This window comes from Stegastes partitus, unplaced genomic scaffold (genome assembly GCF_000690725.1).
Source record: "Stegastes partitus isolate 25-593 unplaced genomic scaffold, Stegastes_partitus-1.0.2 Scaffold711, whole genome shotgun sequence".
NCBI classification, from domain to species: Eukaryota; Metazoa; Chordata; class Actinopteri; family Pomacentridae; genus Stegastes; species Stegastes partitus.
The window spans coordinates 270,674-286,446 of NW_007578442.1; the positions used below are offsets into that span (position 1 = coordinate 270,674).

Genomic DNA, 15,773 nt, shown 5'->3' on the forward strand with positions numbered 1-15,773 from the left:
CAATTATAAAGGCTAATAAAAAGAGTCTTGCCTGTATTTAAATTGGTGTACAGCTATATTGCACTACTGCCACGTGTACGTAGGTTGATTTATATATATTTAATTTTTATTTATACTGCATTTTGATCCCTTTTTTACATGTATGGCATGAATACAAATGTGAATCGGTTCCTCTGTATGTCCTGGATATATAGAGAAACTGACAATAGAAATCTTCCATCTACTATCTATCTAAACTAATTTTCAGATAACTAAACTTGTGTAAAAATATTTCTAATCACTTAAATGTAACACCAACATACATAGAAGTAAGTGATGTTGATAGTACTTGAGTGGGAACTGTACTTGGTTACCACATTAATTAAATAAATGTTTTCATAGTTTGACTTCCCAGTGTCTGTCCACATCCAGTTTTTGTTGTTGTCTTGCCACACATGAACTACAGGAGGCGCTGCTAATTTAGGTGATAACTTAATGGGCTGTCAGGAGCATCTATGGACTGTTAGAAGGTAGTGTGCACAGACTGCAATATTGAGCATGCTGTGAAACGGTTTAGGTGTACTGTAGACCAAGAAGATTTCAACAAGATGTAATCACAATATAAATGTTAATACTTCTGCTTGCACTTTTCTTAGTGTTGATCATAAGACAGAGTTGAGTCAAAGTCTGTTCATGGTGATGGAAAGCAGCAGTCGACAGAAATCTCTTCCCAAAATGAAGCAATATGTTTCAGCCAGAGTTTAGCCAGGACAGCTGCTTTTTAAAGAAGTGACAGATTATATCTTTTGTTGTTGCTGTGGAGATCGAAAATAAAAGAACTGGTAGCATTTCTACTACTATATCTGGATTAGATATTAGGTTAGATTAGATCATATGTTTTCAGGAGGGTTTTAACCAAATGAACACAGTAACTTCAGACTTAATTTTCTACCGCTCTCAACTGACAAAAGGGATGTATGTATGTACGTATACACAACTGTACACGTTTAAGTCTAGTGCAATTGTAGCTTCTAATCAGGTCTATCAGTTTCAGGCATGTCTTATGGTATCATGTTAATAGTTTTGTTTTTGTGTTACTATGGCACTGTATTATAATTAAATATGTGATGTTGTCTCATTCTAACACAGTTTCAAGAGAACTTTGAGGTAAATATATCCAGAGTAGAGTTCATAGTAGAATAAGCCTGACTGATTACTGGATCTAATTTTCAACATTTCTCTAATTATCTAAATGGTCTTTTTTTTTTTTTGTTAAAACTGTAATGTCCCGCCTACAGCACTATCTGATTGGTTACAGTTCTCGAGTAATAGCCAATCAACACCGTAACTGATACTCTTGATAGCTTTTGATAAGTTTTCTTTCAAATAAATATAGGCAAAGTGTCAATAAATAAAGGTACATCAACTAGGTTTTGAGTTGGAGTTTGTGTTTCTCTAATTTTTGAAAATTTTATATCAGTACTGGACCTAGAAAAACCACATCAGTCGATATCTAACACAGTCAGTCCCAATCTTAGAGTTTAAATATCAGTCACTCTATTATTCTAAAGTCAAAAGTTCCATGCAGATATACATGCACACATACTGTTTATGGGGGTCACAACTATGGTTTTAGCACGGCCAATTACAAATATTAGTTATCAAGGAAACCAAATAGTGATTAAAAATGAAAAAGAAAAAGATATGCATCTGCAGTAAAAAAGTTAAATCCTGGTGAAAAACTTTACAAACACACAACTTTGTTGAAATGCCTTTGTCTATTTATGTCTTACATATGTGATTAAAAGAGAACTTTTCTAAATTTATCCTTCAGTGTTGATTGGCTATTACTTGTGCATGTAGCCAATCAGGTGGAGCTGTGGGCGGGACGTTGCTCAAGACCACAGGAGTGACAACAGGTAGAGAGAGGAGGAATATTTTGGAGCATGCTTTTAAATGAATTTATCAGGAATTAGTTTTAAAAATAGCAATAATAGGAACAATTCTGAATATTGGGTCACATAGTCAGCAAGGCCAATATGTGGTTGATCTCTTATTTAAAAAAAAAAAAAATCGAACAAAACTACCCTGACAGAACCAAAAGTCTCAAAACTGAAATGTGAAACAATACATGTGCACAAAGACAGGTCACTGAGATGAATGAAAATAATAATTAGTTAGCAATTATTAAATATTACTTGTCAACTAAGTGAGAGATTGGTTTAAGTAACTTCTTGACAAAAAGAGGCATAAAAACACGAGTAGTATTTGGATAATATTTACATTTGATCAAATTAGATTCAAGAGGGTTGTGGACAAAGCAAGACGTTTGTCATGTTGAACTTTGAGAGACACTAAGTTTTCCACAATTTTTTGACCTTGTATCATTCAAACAACTAATTGATTAATGGAGAAAATAATCAGCAGTGAAAAGAGATTCAACAGCATAGGGAATAAGGAATTAACATCTTGAAATGTGCATGTTTAAATTGCAGGTTCTTGCTTTTCAAACCTGCACTGACAAACTATTTTCCTTAAATTCATAGTAGTTTGGGGAAAACATCACATCTGCTGGTAAAACAATAAGTGACAAACTGCTGAATATAAAAAAAAAAACAACAACTTTAGGAGCAACTTGGATTTTACAAACTAATTTATGCAGCTTGTTTAAAAATGGCCTTTTATAGTCCAAATAAATAATCGATTAATCAAGAAACTAATCAGTAGTTGCAGCCCTTTAAAAATAGAAACAGCACGTGAGAAACTTTTAAGTAAGACACGTGCGTCAGGACCTCCTGCAGGTATCAGATCGATCACTGATCTGTGTCGTCACGCTGATCGACTGATTGAAACCAGCTGATAATCAATCAGTGGAGCTTCACGCGGCTCGTGCACGCTGCAACCTGACTCGCGACGCTTGCAGCACGACACGCGGGGGGGGGGGGCCTCGAGCAGCAAAAAAAAAAGAAAACCTCAATAATGTTGTTCGAACGACCGAACGGAGCGCAAACACAAACCAAACAGCGTGTCGGTGTGTTTCCGGTGCAGCTGCTGGAACGCTGTCACACATATGAAAGTACAGAAACACCGACGGCCACCACACCTAGCAACAGGGTTGTCAGGACGCAGGAAGTAACTTGCTAGCTCGGCTAACTTAGCCACGCACGGCTAGCTGCTGCAAAGCTCGGCCATCGCGGGCTGCGGCGCCGCTCGCTCGTCGGCTCTTACCGATGTGGTTGTCCTCGATGTGCACGATGAGCTCGGACAGGGAGTCGAAGTGAAGCCCGCAACCGCCGAACCTGCAGGCGTTGGAGAAGAAGGAAGCAGCGGCGATACCTGTCATGGTCGCTGCTGCATCAGAAATGAGGGCAAGCGGCGGCGGCGAGCGGCGGGGGAGCAGCAGGGGCGGACAGCGGTGGAACAGCTGGAGCGGCGACTTCTGCGTCAAACCGGCCGAGAGAGCGTCAACGAGAGCGGCAGTAAGGCGGCGTGCCTTTCATCACAAAAGCACTGCGCTGGTTTTAAAGAAGTAGCGTGGAAATAGATCGGACACAACTATTTAAAGAGGAGCACCCTCAGAAGTTATTCTAGGAACATATTATCCACAACTTAATTAATGCATGGTTGCAACATATATATAATCTAATCTACTGATATGAACTATTCAAGCTGCAAACATTATTTTGATGGGTTTGGTGGACATAATAATGTCGGTAATTACATCAACTTAACTTAATTTAAACTCAAATTTCTGAATTAGTTGACCTAAAAGCCTAATTGAAGTTGAGGTAACTTAATTAAACTGGCATGATAATTAAATTTTTCTTCACTTGGATTTCAGGACATCAAGTCTCCTCCACTATCTAAACACGCCCAAACAATTTCAGGCACTTAAGCTCTAAAAAGTAATTCAGGGAACCTATGCAAACTGAATAACACGCTTGGTTGCAAGAAAAAAACATAAAATATATGGATTTAGTAAACATTTTCAAATTAAAAGCCTAAAAAAAAAAGCCTCTGACTCAATTGAAGTTGAGGGGAAGAGCTAAAGGAGTGAGGATTTAATTGGAGCAACTTATTTTTGAAGATGGTTGTCAGATTAAAAGCTTACATTTGTAAGTATGATAATTGATTAAATGACACAAATTCTCTCTAAATAACTACTGCTTTAAGAGTAACTAACTTAAAAACGTGTTTATGCTGACAGCTCATTTAGTAAGTAGGGCAGGGGTGTCGAACCCCGGTCCTCGAGGGCCACAATCCTGCATGTTTTAGATGTTTCCCTCTTCCAACACACCTGATTCAAATGATCAGCTCATCATCAAGCTCTGCAGAAGTCTGATAATGATCCTGATCATTTGAATCAGGTGTGTTGGAAGAAGGAAACATCTAAAACATGCAGGATTGCGGCCCTCGAGGACCGGATGTCGACACCCCTGAAGTAGGGGGTAAATACAAATACATTTGATTGTAGAAGAGAGGTCAATTCATCCAACTCAATGTAGTTTATTGGCTGAACATAGTTTTACTAGAAGTTGTCTCAACTCAAAAAGACTGATGCGAACTGTTGTTAATTTTTTTTGTTGAGCCTAAACCAGGGGTGTCGAATCCTGGTCCTCGAGGGCCGCAATCCTGCAAGTTTTAGATGTGTCCCTCTTCCAACACACCTGATTCAAATGATCAGGATCGTTATCAGGCTTCTACAGAGCTTGATGATGAGCTGATCATTTGAATCAGGTGTGTTGGAAGAGGGGAACATCTAAAACATGCAGGATTGCGGCCCTCGAGGACCAGAGTTTGACACCCCTGGCCTAAACCTTATTACACTCCAGTCAAACCTAAATCAGACACACTTATAAAAATACCCAAATGCAATGTGCGCAATCAGATTGTGACTGACTAAAATCTCTGCTACAAAATCAGTGAAACATTTTCTGGTTGGTCAGAACTACTTGTGGTTAAAGGACAGGTGGTTGCTCTGGTAAAACACACCTGTATAGGATCACAATTGGAATCAATTAGGATAGTACTGCAGTCGTTTAAGCAGTTAACACTTATCATTAACTAAATATCAGTCATAGTCTAACTACAGCCTTTAAAGATCTACTTTTGCTATGAAATGTTTGTCATTCCAAGTTAGTTATTGTATGTCTGGGTGTAATTCTCAGCTAAAATACTGGATTGTTGACAAACGGAAACCACACAGTGTGTCACGTTATCATCCAAAGATACCATTCTTTAACACAGGGGTCTCGAACTCCGGTCATCGAGGGCCGCAATCCTGCAAGTTTTAGGTGTTTCCTTCTTCCAACACACCTGATTCAAATGATCAGCTCGTCATCAAGCTCTGCAGAAGCCTGATAACGATCCTGATCATTTGAATCAGGTGTGTTGGAAGAAGGGAAGCATCTAAAACTTGCAGGATTGCGGCCCTCGAGGACCAGAATTCGACACCCCTGCTTTAACATGTCTTTGGTTTTATTTGTAAAACTTTGAGAGGAGTAAGTAGTTTTTGCTAAATTCTGTTTAACTTATTGAGTGTAGTTTGTACAGTTGGCAAGAAGCAGGAGGAAGATGGAATATGTGTAGCTAATCTGCACCATTATTACAAACACCTGAATCCTTCCAGCGTTTTCTTTGCTTTATTTTCCACAGTTCAGTTTGTCTCTCCTGCAGTGCGAGGAAGTGTGTGAAGTTTCTACCACTTTAACAAACTCTAAAGTGTCAAATGCTACACTAAGATATGGCTCTTTTAAAAATAATTGTTCAATTGCTATTCTGAAATGATAAGTAATTGCTTTTGTGGGGAATACTGTGATGTGGTTGTTGCCTGTGGATCTGGCGTTGCATCAACAAGTAGTTTAAAAGCGTTGTGTGGCCACAGAGTGGCAGTGTTGGTCAGTACATGAATATGAGTCCTCTTTATGTTTAGCTATTTAAAGGTCTCCTAGAACTGTTGCAAACATAACCAAGGTTGTTGTTGCATACATAAAAGCTAATAAGTGCTCAAAAAGTCACTTTCAGACACATCAAATTCAATGCAAATTGCTTCCAACGTCTGCCCGACACGTTTTAAGAACCATCAAAAGCTCTTCAGAGACGGGCTTCAAAAGAAAACAAGTTGCAATTTTCATTATTCATTCATGAGTGGAATAAATTTTGTAAACAGCGACAGCTTGAGGGTGCAACTTGTCTTTAAATTACTTGTCAGACCAACACATATGAAAGATTGTTGTGTCTTGTTGTTTACAGAATCTGACATTAGTTTTCTTTTTTTCCTGTGTTTTCAGTAGAACACGAAGAGTGATGCAACCACATGCAAGACAGAAATAGATGTGTGCACATGCATACCGCTGACATTCAGACTATTAGCGTGCATCTATGTAATTGTGGGATTTTTGAGGTGCAGATCTCTTGCCAGTTGGCCAGAAATGCAAAATTACAGTAATAATTCACTAACTTTAACTTTTTCCGGTTACTGACTGTGCAGTAACTTTGAGTCGGTGCCCAGTGATGGTGTAATGGGTCATCACATTTTCATACCAGGCTACCTCAGTGATGGTTAAACTATTTTTCCAGTTATGCCTGAGAACGCTTTGAAAGCATTACATCACGCACAAGCTCTTGTTTGAGGAAGCTCACGGTTTCCTTTTTAAACTGCTGGCACTGCCGATCGGCTGTTATTTATTGATGGTTTGGCTTGATGTGCACAGCTTTAACTAATCATTCCTCTTCAGTTTGTTACAGTCCATAAATGCAGGTGAGGTAATAGACGTGTTTGTGATTTTCTCCACCAGAGATTTACCGAATAGGTTGTTTAACCTCAGCGTGGAAACACATGCAGGCAAGGCAAGTCACGTTTAACAGCTGCTGGTAAGTGACCAAACCCTTTGGCTCTCTGAACTGCTCAACAAGTTTGAGCTAACCAGTAATGTAATTTCCTCACTCCCACGGACTACAGTAAAGACAGGCACCTGAATCCTTCTGCCTTCTACGTTTTCATACAGAATAGAGACATATTTAAAGCTCAAATAATGAGTCTGTCTCTTTATGAATGATTATTTTGTAGTAAACAGAAGGTTCTGCAGGCTAATGTATGAATGATGATGGAATAAATAACACAAAAGCAATACTGCTGCACACATTAATCCAAAACTATTGCCCATATAATAAAAATAGGAATAAATTGTCATTTGTTTATATGACACTTTTAAGAATGCAGCCAGAGAACATTTATAAACGTTACGAATGATTCAGTTTGAGCTCATGCAGAAGCTCAGTTGTCACAAGAGTGATATACTTGGAGAAGCTGAGCACAGAGGACATCCTCCTACACTGTAATAAATCCAAAGAGCCATCACGCACGCAGCACAATCACCGGCCACCTAATGTAAATGTTATAGGGCTGAGTGTTTGAGTGTGAAAGCATCACTGAGGTTATCTGCTGGGAACCTCCCAGCACATATGTTTTGTTGAATAAGGCTCTCGGTTCCACCAGAAAGTCCAGCAGTGGGATGTTTCAAAGCTTGAGTCAGTTGACCTTTCTTCTCAACAAGCTAATTTATGACATTAAACTTGCACAACAGCAGTTATGTCTAAATTAATGAATATTAATGATTCTCTGTTCACTATTCTTTATGAATAAGTTCAATTCCAAAACATCCCTACACCAATAGGCGCAGATTTCATTTCAACATTTTGGAGGGGACATGTTTAGCAGGGGTCCAGCCATCCTCCCCCTGGAAATTTCCTGCATTCTGGTGAATTTATATGCACCAGTTGTTCCTTTTCTGCATCAATTTATGGTGGAAAATACAAAATTCAGGCACAGTGGTGATGCACATGTTCTAAATGTTGAGTGCTGTACAGTGAATGAAGCAACTTTCTTAAATGCCTAAAATGCTGTGATATGGACTCTGTAGAGCAGAGTGTGAAGAAATAATAAGTGTTGCCTTAATATTAGTAATGAGTTGGGTTTTTTTTAGACCCACTCGAGCATCAGCAATGTCATACCTTGGTACCGTTTACAAGTCCTGAGGTTGGGATCACCACACAACTGAATACACAACGTTGTGCTGCTTGGAACAACCTTCTCGGCAGTTCTAAACATTTGCCAGTTGTGGGGTAACACATTACTGTAATCACATCATGTTTTGTCTGTAAGGCATTACCCATCCTAAATTCAGTAATGACATTACAGCTATCAATAAGCTACAGTATTGCAATAGTGTCTACAGTGCCTGTGCAACTCTGATTCTCTTTGACATGTAATTGAACCTTGTTGAAGTGCTCTTTGGGATGGTTTTGACTTTGCTGTTGGCTTAATGGTAATACTTTGTGAAAGAGCATGAAAGAAAGATCTTATCTGTGTCCTCTGTAACACGCCCACTGTGTGTTTTGCAGTGGGCTTACAGATTCTAGATCTGACTAAGCAGCCTCAGCAAAAGGAAAAAGACTCCTCACATGAAAAGTTTAGAAGTGGAGTCATCTTATACATAAATCTACTAAAAATAAGAGACGATGCATAGGCTTGTAGTGGTACTCAAATTCCTCAAAAAACTAAGTAAGGAGGGAAAAAACAGTCACTTTTCTGCTTACAAGACTCTAGTTAGCTGTTTGAAACTGTGCCCAGATTAAATACTGAAACTAACCAGCACTAGTCATTTAAATACTACAAAACCTCACATAACCAGTGAATCTGGAGTAGCTTCTATCTGAAGTCAGTCAGCCGAGGCCACACGTCTTTATCACATTTTAGTCTGTGGCTTCGGTTGAATCTTCCCAAAGTGTTCCTTTTTGCCACTGTGGTTGGAACTGGAAACGGCTGAAAAATTTGACAAGCTGACAATGGTTTGGCCCTGATGACTGAAGACTTCAGCTGGAAATGTAGAGGAATATTGTTTTTTTTTTTTAGTTGAATGAAAATGGAATGTAGTTGTCAGTTAGTAAGATGGTACATCCACTCTGAGTGGTCTCTATTATGGGCTAAAATTCAGCTGTTTTTTCAGTTTTTATTGAAATTTCAGTTCTTTTCAAATGGGCAGTTTGATGATGTACCTGCAGTTTCTGAATGGATTGAGAAGAATAAACCAGTACATCTTGAAAAGGCTGTAAAACAACAGTTGTCAGAACCCTACTGATAATATACACATTTTAAAAAATTCATTTATTTAGGACAAAAGAAATGCTGTATGTTTCCACTCCAACTTTTATGCAGCTCTGCCCTTTGGATAAGAACAAATATTTGTTTGAAGCAAAACTAGCAGAAAACTAAATCTATTTGTGTTGCAATGCTGCACAGTTACACAGAGAGTTTATGTCACAGCAGGCATATTCATTTATGTTAAGATATAAGAAGAAGAATCTGTTCTATTTTTCACATTTGATCGTTGTACCAAGTATTTATGAAAGTGTTTTATATTTTGTTTGCAAATTGAAAACCTCTTTGACACTTTTGTTATTTAGCCTCCTTCACCTTTTGCACCTGCTGCAACAAAGCACCCTCACCGGTTCTTGTCTTCCCAAGGTGATCTTACCCAAAAGCATTGCACAAAGGCATAATAATAAAAGGTTTAGTATAATATAGATCAAATCTGCTTTAGTATGGGTCACTGACCCAAACTGTATCAGCTCTTTCCAACCTTAATAGTCTGCTCCTCTGGGAGCATAATGTTTGGATTGGTTGGGAAATATATTGGCAATAAAGAGACAAAAGGATGTCATAAACGTTGATTAAAGCTCTGGTTAAAAGACAGAGGCGGAGAGGCTCTGAGTTATGAGGGCTTTTCAGACTGCGTTATTGTTTCAGTGACAGAGCTCTTAGTGTGTCTAGTGGAGTGGTCGCAGGCGAGTGGTAAACATTTCTCAATGTGCGAGGAGTCATTAATCCCTGGAGCCGAGGATGGCTTCACTATACCAGCGTCTGTGGCCCAAGAAATCACAGCCAGTTGGCACCAGCGGGTCACACGGAGCTCCAACATAAATGCTTTGCACTCCAGAGGTGTTTAAATCTCTTCTAATGTGCTGTAACTGAGGCACACATTTCACAAAAAGGCAGCACAGGACATTATGTGTTTTGCACGTTCAGTTCATTTGCAAGTAAAGCTGTTGATGATGATACATTTAAGGGCTGCCTGGTGACGGCCGTTTTGTCAAAGATCATTTTTGTACAGAAAGAAAAATGGGATAATTACAAAGAAAACTGAACTACAAAAACTCTCTCTAAAGCTGGATCACCATCTGGAAAGTGGAAAATAACTTCATGGGTTCTGAAAGCTCCAGACTTATCGGATCCATGGCTACAAATTTGTTTGGGAAAATTTACACCACTAAAGTGCAATATTAACTGGCATAATGAAGGCTGTAATGACTGTTGCCTAATCTTGAGGAGCTACCATGGCAAGAGTGTCCCAATGTCAAAAATCTAGTTTCATTATTTCAGGTTTGTGGTTCCAGAGTTTATATTTCTAATATTTATTGATTAAAATACCAAACGGCAAATCTAGGATCTGGTTTTATCCAACAAAAACTGCTACGTGGTGCTGCTACTGCTTCACAGTAGAGCAGCACCACTAAAAATGTCTTTTTATGAAGTAAGTTTGGTTTCTTTTTAATTTCAACCACTGTATTTAGTTGGGTTTTTTTTCTTTCAAGGGAGATCTGGCCAAAAAAAAAATAAATCATTCTATTCTAAGAATTATAAAATGAAGCATAACAATAGAAATGAGACAAAAATAAACCACATTAACCCAGCCTAAAGATACACGAAGCAAAATCCAATTTAGGAACAGGAATTGCACTCTTCAATTACACATCTTTTGATCAGAGCTTTGAACTCTCCCAGGGAGACAGAATCATTAAGCTGTAGTGTGTTTTGAAGGTTATTCCAGGAATAGGATGCAAAGTAGGAGCAGCCGTTCAGATGAGCAACAATCATAACAGCTGCTTGTAACAGATAGAAAATGACATGAGTAAGAAGGGAGTTTACGCAGTATTGCTTTGTTAATAAAAATATACAGTGGTGCTGTTTCCTCAGGCCTAACGAAGGCCAAGAAACCAGATTGTAAAGTACACAGTGATGTGATCTGGACAATGAGCTGGATATAAAATGTAAAGAGCTTTGATACACACAGTCTAGACAGTGAAGAGTAGGCAGCATGCATATAAATAATGTCCCCACAGTCTAAAACACTTAAGAATGTAGACTGGACAAGTGTTTTCCAAACTGCCAATGTGAGGCAGCAACTATTTTTATAATATACTGAGCAAAAAGTATAAAAGCATTTTCATTTTAATGAACTTCTGTCCATTCTTTTTAGCACATAGGGAAAGAAGCATTTCTAGCTTCAACACACGGCGTCTCTACAGCAGCACAGACATCATGAAACGGCCAAGTGTAGTGGAAATGATAATAAGCAGATCAAGACTGGGGTCATAAACCAGAAATCACAATGAGTGCGTAGTCTCCACACGTGTGGTGCAGAGAGTTCATGAGTACGTTGGTGCTGCTTGTGAAATGTTGTCCGAGTCTTTCTGAAGGGCTCAGTGAAGTTGATGGACATTTTGGGGGACAGGATCGCGTTGTTGGACGTCTGGAGCACATGTTGGATGGCTGTACTGTCTGGAGAATCTGCAGGTTGTTCTAGGAGTAGAACATTTTCACCTGCTATAGAAGGACAGCGCTTATTTTGGAGACACAAGCACACACATTGTCTTGTTGAAGCGTCAAGTGATGGCAGCGAATGAATGGCATAACCATGGGTGTGAGGACTTGATCTCGATATTGTTGGGTATTTGGAAATGCCATTGAGTCAATGTTTTCTTTGACGATAGCATATCTCTGTACACACCCCTTCACTTGTAAGGGGTGTGCCATCTGCTCTGTACAACTGAAAATGAGATTCATCAGTGAAAAGGAGCGTCCTCCGGCTTGCTAGCATCCAACAAACGTGACTGGTTGCGCACTCGAGCCAAGTGCGATGCCGTTCTGTCATTAGATCAAGGCCTTGGATGCAAACCTGCTTCCTCAGGAGATTCCCAACAGTTTGAACTGATATTCTGTAGTTGTCGATTTGCGGTGATGTTGCAGATTGTCGCACAATGCTGTCTGAAACAACTTCTAAGACAACAGATGGTTGAGTTGTGGACATCCAAGCACCTGTCGATGACTCCTAGCTTCCATGCCAGCATTTGTACAGAAAGAAAAATGGGATAATTGCAAAGAAAACTAAAACACAAAAACTCTCTCTAAAGCTGGATCACCATCTGGAAAGTGGAAAATAGCTTCATGGGTTCTGAAAGCTCCAGACTTCCCGGGTCCATGACTACAAATTTGTTTGGGAAAATTTACACCACTAAAGTGCAATATTAACTGGCATAATGAAGGCTGTAATGACTGTTGCCTAATCTTGAGGAGCTACCACGGAGAAAGTGTCCCAATGTCATAATCTGGTTTCATTATTTCAGATTTGTGGTTCCAGATTTTATATTTCTAATATTTATTGAATAAAGTACCAAACGGCAAATCTGGGGCCTGGTGTTATTAGATCATTAGACCTGCTTCCTCAGGAGAGTTCCAACAGTTTGAGTTGGGCTCTGGGCTCAGGTGAAGACACGTGATTTGCGGTGATGTTGCAGATTGTCGCACAATGAAACAACTTCTAAGACGACAGATGGTTGAGTTGTGGACGTCCAAGCACCTGGCTATGACTCCTAGCTCACATACCAGCATTTGGGACGCCAGTGGGCCATTCAATGTCTTTCTCTTGTCGTCTGTGGCAACATGTCATTTAAATAAAGCTTTTTTTTTTTTGTCATTGTCAAAGGGGTGTACTAGTCATGCTACCTGATCGTTGCACTTTACGGACACACCTGACTGGGGTGTGGAAATGGTTGAGAATATGTCAGCAATTGGGCTTTTCAAAACCAGAATCCGTTTTATTCCACTTCCAAGGAATTTGACTTGATGTTTCAGGGCACAATTTATATTTAAGCATTAAAAAAAAAAAAAAAAAGAGACCTTATTTTGGTCAGAAAAGTCCCTTTGCTTACAATGTTTATATTTTTGATCAGGTTTAAACCCATTTTAATTGTGATGAATTTAGCTTGTACTAGTAGTAGTGGTCCAGTTGGGTATTACCACTATGCTGCATGAAGTTTGTCCCAGTATATGATTATTATTTTTCATCTGATGAAGTGTGTGATTACATCTTCAATAACGTGATGTCACTCAGCGTTGAGACGCAGCACTTGTTTGTCTAATTGGCCGGTGCCGGTGCTTCCACACTCGGCACCACACCCACTCCGGGGTCCAACACTTGTACCGTCCGTGCCTCTTTTTTTGGGCGTGCATTTTCATTTTTTTTTTTCTTCTTCTTTGCAAACTCCGCCCCGGTCGCGCCGCCTCCAAGCGGACCGCAATGATTTAGAAGTTCAGGAATCCCACGTGACGTCACCCGGGGGTGACGTTATGCTTCTCTAAATAGATCGTATTGTAATCTTTTCTCAGTCCAACGTGGTTTCTTCTGAGAGACTGCTTCACATTTTCTACACTTGTTTGGTAAGTTGAACGCGCCGCCACCATGCAGAGGACCGTGCATGCGCCTCTGCAGGTTTGTTGTGTTTCTTAAAAGCGATTCTTTCTCTACTTTTTTTTTTTTTTCTCCCCATACCTCCTGCGTTTTTTCTTCTTCTTCTCTCTCCATGCAACAGCTTGTTTTGTTGTTCGCTTCAGCAAATCCCGTTGAAGATATTTCTTCGTTTTCCTCTTTTACGCGTGCAGCTGTAAAATAGACCCGGTGGCATGTGTGAGTTGGGTGCGCTGTGTGTTGTCATCTCTCCGCTCGGTGTCCGTGCGTCCCGGCCTATCTGTTGACTCTTGTTGGAAGTTGAACGCGGAGTCAAGTGCCGCTGCAGCAGCGGAGGCAAGTCTGCAGGAATTCATCTTCATTTTTTATTCTTTATATTTTGCACTTCCAATTTTTTTGCCAAGTTTTCCCAGCTTTTTCTTTTTTTTTTTTCTTCCCAGAGCTGGATTCTTGCATCATTGTCATGCCTGTCCCATCTCGGGATAACGCAGAGCCGGCGTTCTGTGCCGGACCGTGCGTGCTGCGGTTCACCAATGACCGTCTGGAAAATAAAAACCCCACCGGTGCTTCTGCTGTCATGCCACTTAAAAAGACAAAAAAAAGAGAAGCGATTGATGCTTTCTGTTTGCATTAAATGCCCGTTTTTTTTTTCTCTTCTTAAACAGCAATGTGACCAACATTACGTCATTCTGCAGGCCAGTCGATATTTGATTAAGCGCCGAGATGTTGAGGGTTACTTTCAGTAAGGTTGTGCTGACGAGGCGCGCTTTGTGCCTGTAGCATGGAGGAGAGAGAAAAAAAAGAAGGTGTTTTAATTATTTGATTGCACTCCTGTCGCTGTCATTAGGTTTATGTGACAGCACTGTCAATACCCACTTGTTTCTCGTCTTTCAATTAATGGGCAGCCGTCTGCTTTTATTGTGTTCCCTATTTTGATTTGCTGCGTTGTTTCAATCAGATCAGGATATTCTGATCATTTCATACAGGCTCACATGGATTTGAAGGTGCCCTGTTGTTACTGAAAGTAGTTTATGAGAGCAGCACTTTGAGGAAAAGCAAAACTCTCATTGTTACAAGAATCTTCAAAATATGTTTTCAATTATCTTTTAGGATTTAGTGAACAAATCCCCTTAGAAGTAATTATCTAATTATAATAAATAAGCTTGTCACTTGTGTTAAAATCTTGCTTTCAGTGCTGCAGATGTGAGTATCCAGCTGTTCGAGGTTCAGATGTTCAAATAAATAAAGCCTGGCACCGATAATTAATAACAGCACAAACAAATACAACAAAGCAAACAACTGTAAAGTCAGTGAGTCTGCAGTAAAGTTGATGGATAAGTAAAGTAGTGCACTGCTTTGAAAAAAAGTGCAATAAATGTCTTTTATTTTGGAATAATGACCTTAAAACTGCCAGGCTTTGTACAGATATGTATGTTAATATAAGTGTTAGATTCATGTTAGACTGCAGTAGAAAAAGCATGGAAATGTGCTTCCTCATAAGTAAAAGGAGTTTTTATATTCTAAGAATCACCTTCACAAAACTTCAATTTTGCTGCTTAAGGAGAAAAAAGTTGTCTTTTTTTAGTGATGCAGATGTAATTCTTCCCACATTTTACACAAGCTTGATTACAGTCTGTTTTGTGCAGCAGCGAAAGGCGTTAAGTTTATTTGTTGATGGCTGTTTCATGTGCTCACATTCCTCTGCTGATGATGTAGTGAAGTGACAGGAGTCATAGCAGCAATCACACAGTCCATTCGACTTTTTTATTTTTAAAACTCTGGCACTTTTTTTCTCTCTTTTCCGCAGTGGTGTAAAAACTTTTTATGAGCACAGTCAGAATAGTGCGAGTGGTGTTAGTGCTATGGCCGCCCTCTCTGTGGGGGCATTTTTTTGTGTTTGTTATGTGGAAGAGACCCAGTAATTGAAAGCTATTGAGGTTTTACATCACAGCAGCCTTTTTTGTCACGCACTCGGTTCAAGAGCTGAAGTTCAGGGCAGACATTGTCTAAGAGGGCCATGTTCCCTGCCTCGGGGATCGCCGTAATCCTGCCTTGAACTTGTGCTGTCAAAAGCCCAGGCGATGGGGAGCTAGAGGTTTGAATTGCTGCGCATGTTTGTGCTTGCTTTAACCCCATATGCCTTTGCACCCCAACCCCTTCTTTTCCTCACCATATTGTTCAAATTCTAATATGCGCTCTACCTGGAGA

The 15,773-nt window shown here is 39.7% G+C and overlaps 2 protein-coding genes across 3 annotated transcripts in view; one reads left to right on the plus strand and one right to left on the minus strand.

The window, feature by feature from the left end:
• jazf1b (JAZF zinc finger 1b) overlaps nt 1-3,389 on the minus strand; it is a 28,003-nt gene extending 24,614 nt beyond the window's left edge. Inside the window, exon 1 of the mRNA XM_008291052.1 lies at nt 3,208-3,389. Within this exon, the coding sequence (XP_008289274.1) occupies nt 3,208-3,322 (115 nt within the window). The 5' untranslated portion in view covers nt 3,323-3,389. The remainder of the gene's footprint in view (nt 1-3,207) is intronic.
• Nucleotides 3,390-13,491: 10,102 nt separating this feature from the next.
• Nucleotides 13,492-15,773, plus strand: part of creb5b (cAMP responsive element binding protein 5b) — a 42,376-nt gene continuing 40,094 nt past the window's right edge. The window contains exon 1 of one of the 2 annotated variants that reach the window (XM_008291055.1): nt 13,492-13,537. Coding sequence is in view for 1 of the 2 variants with exons in the window: in XM_008291054.1 (XP_008289276.1) it covers nt 13,560-13,589 (30 nt within the window). In the remaining variant the exon portion in view is untranslated. The other variant, XM_008291054.1, reaches the window with a different exon arrangement.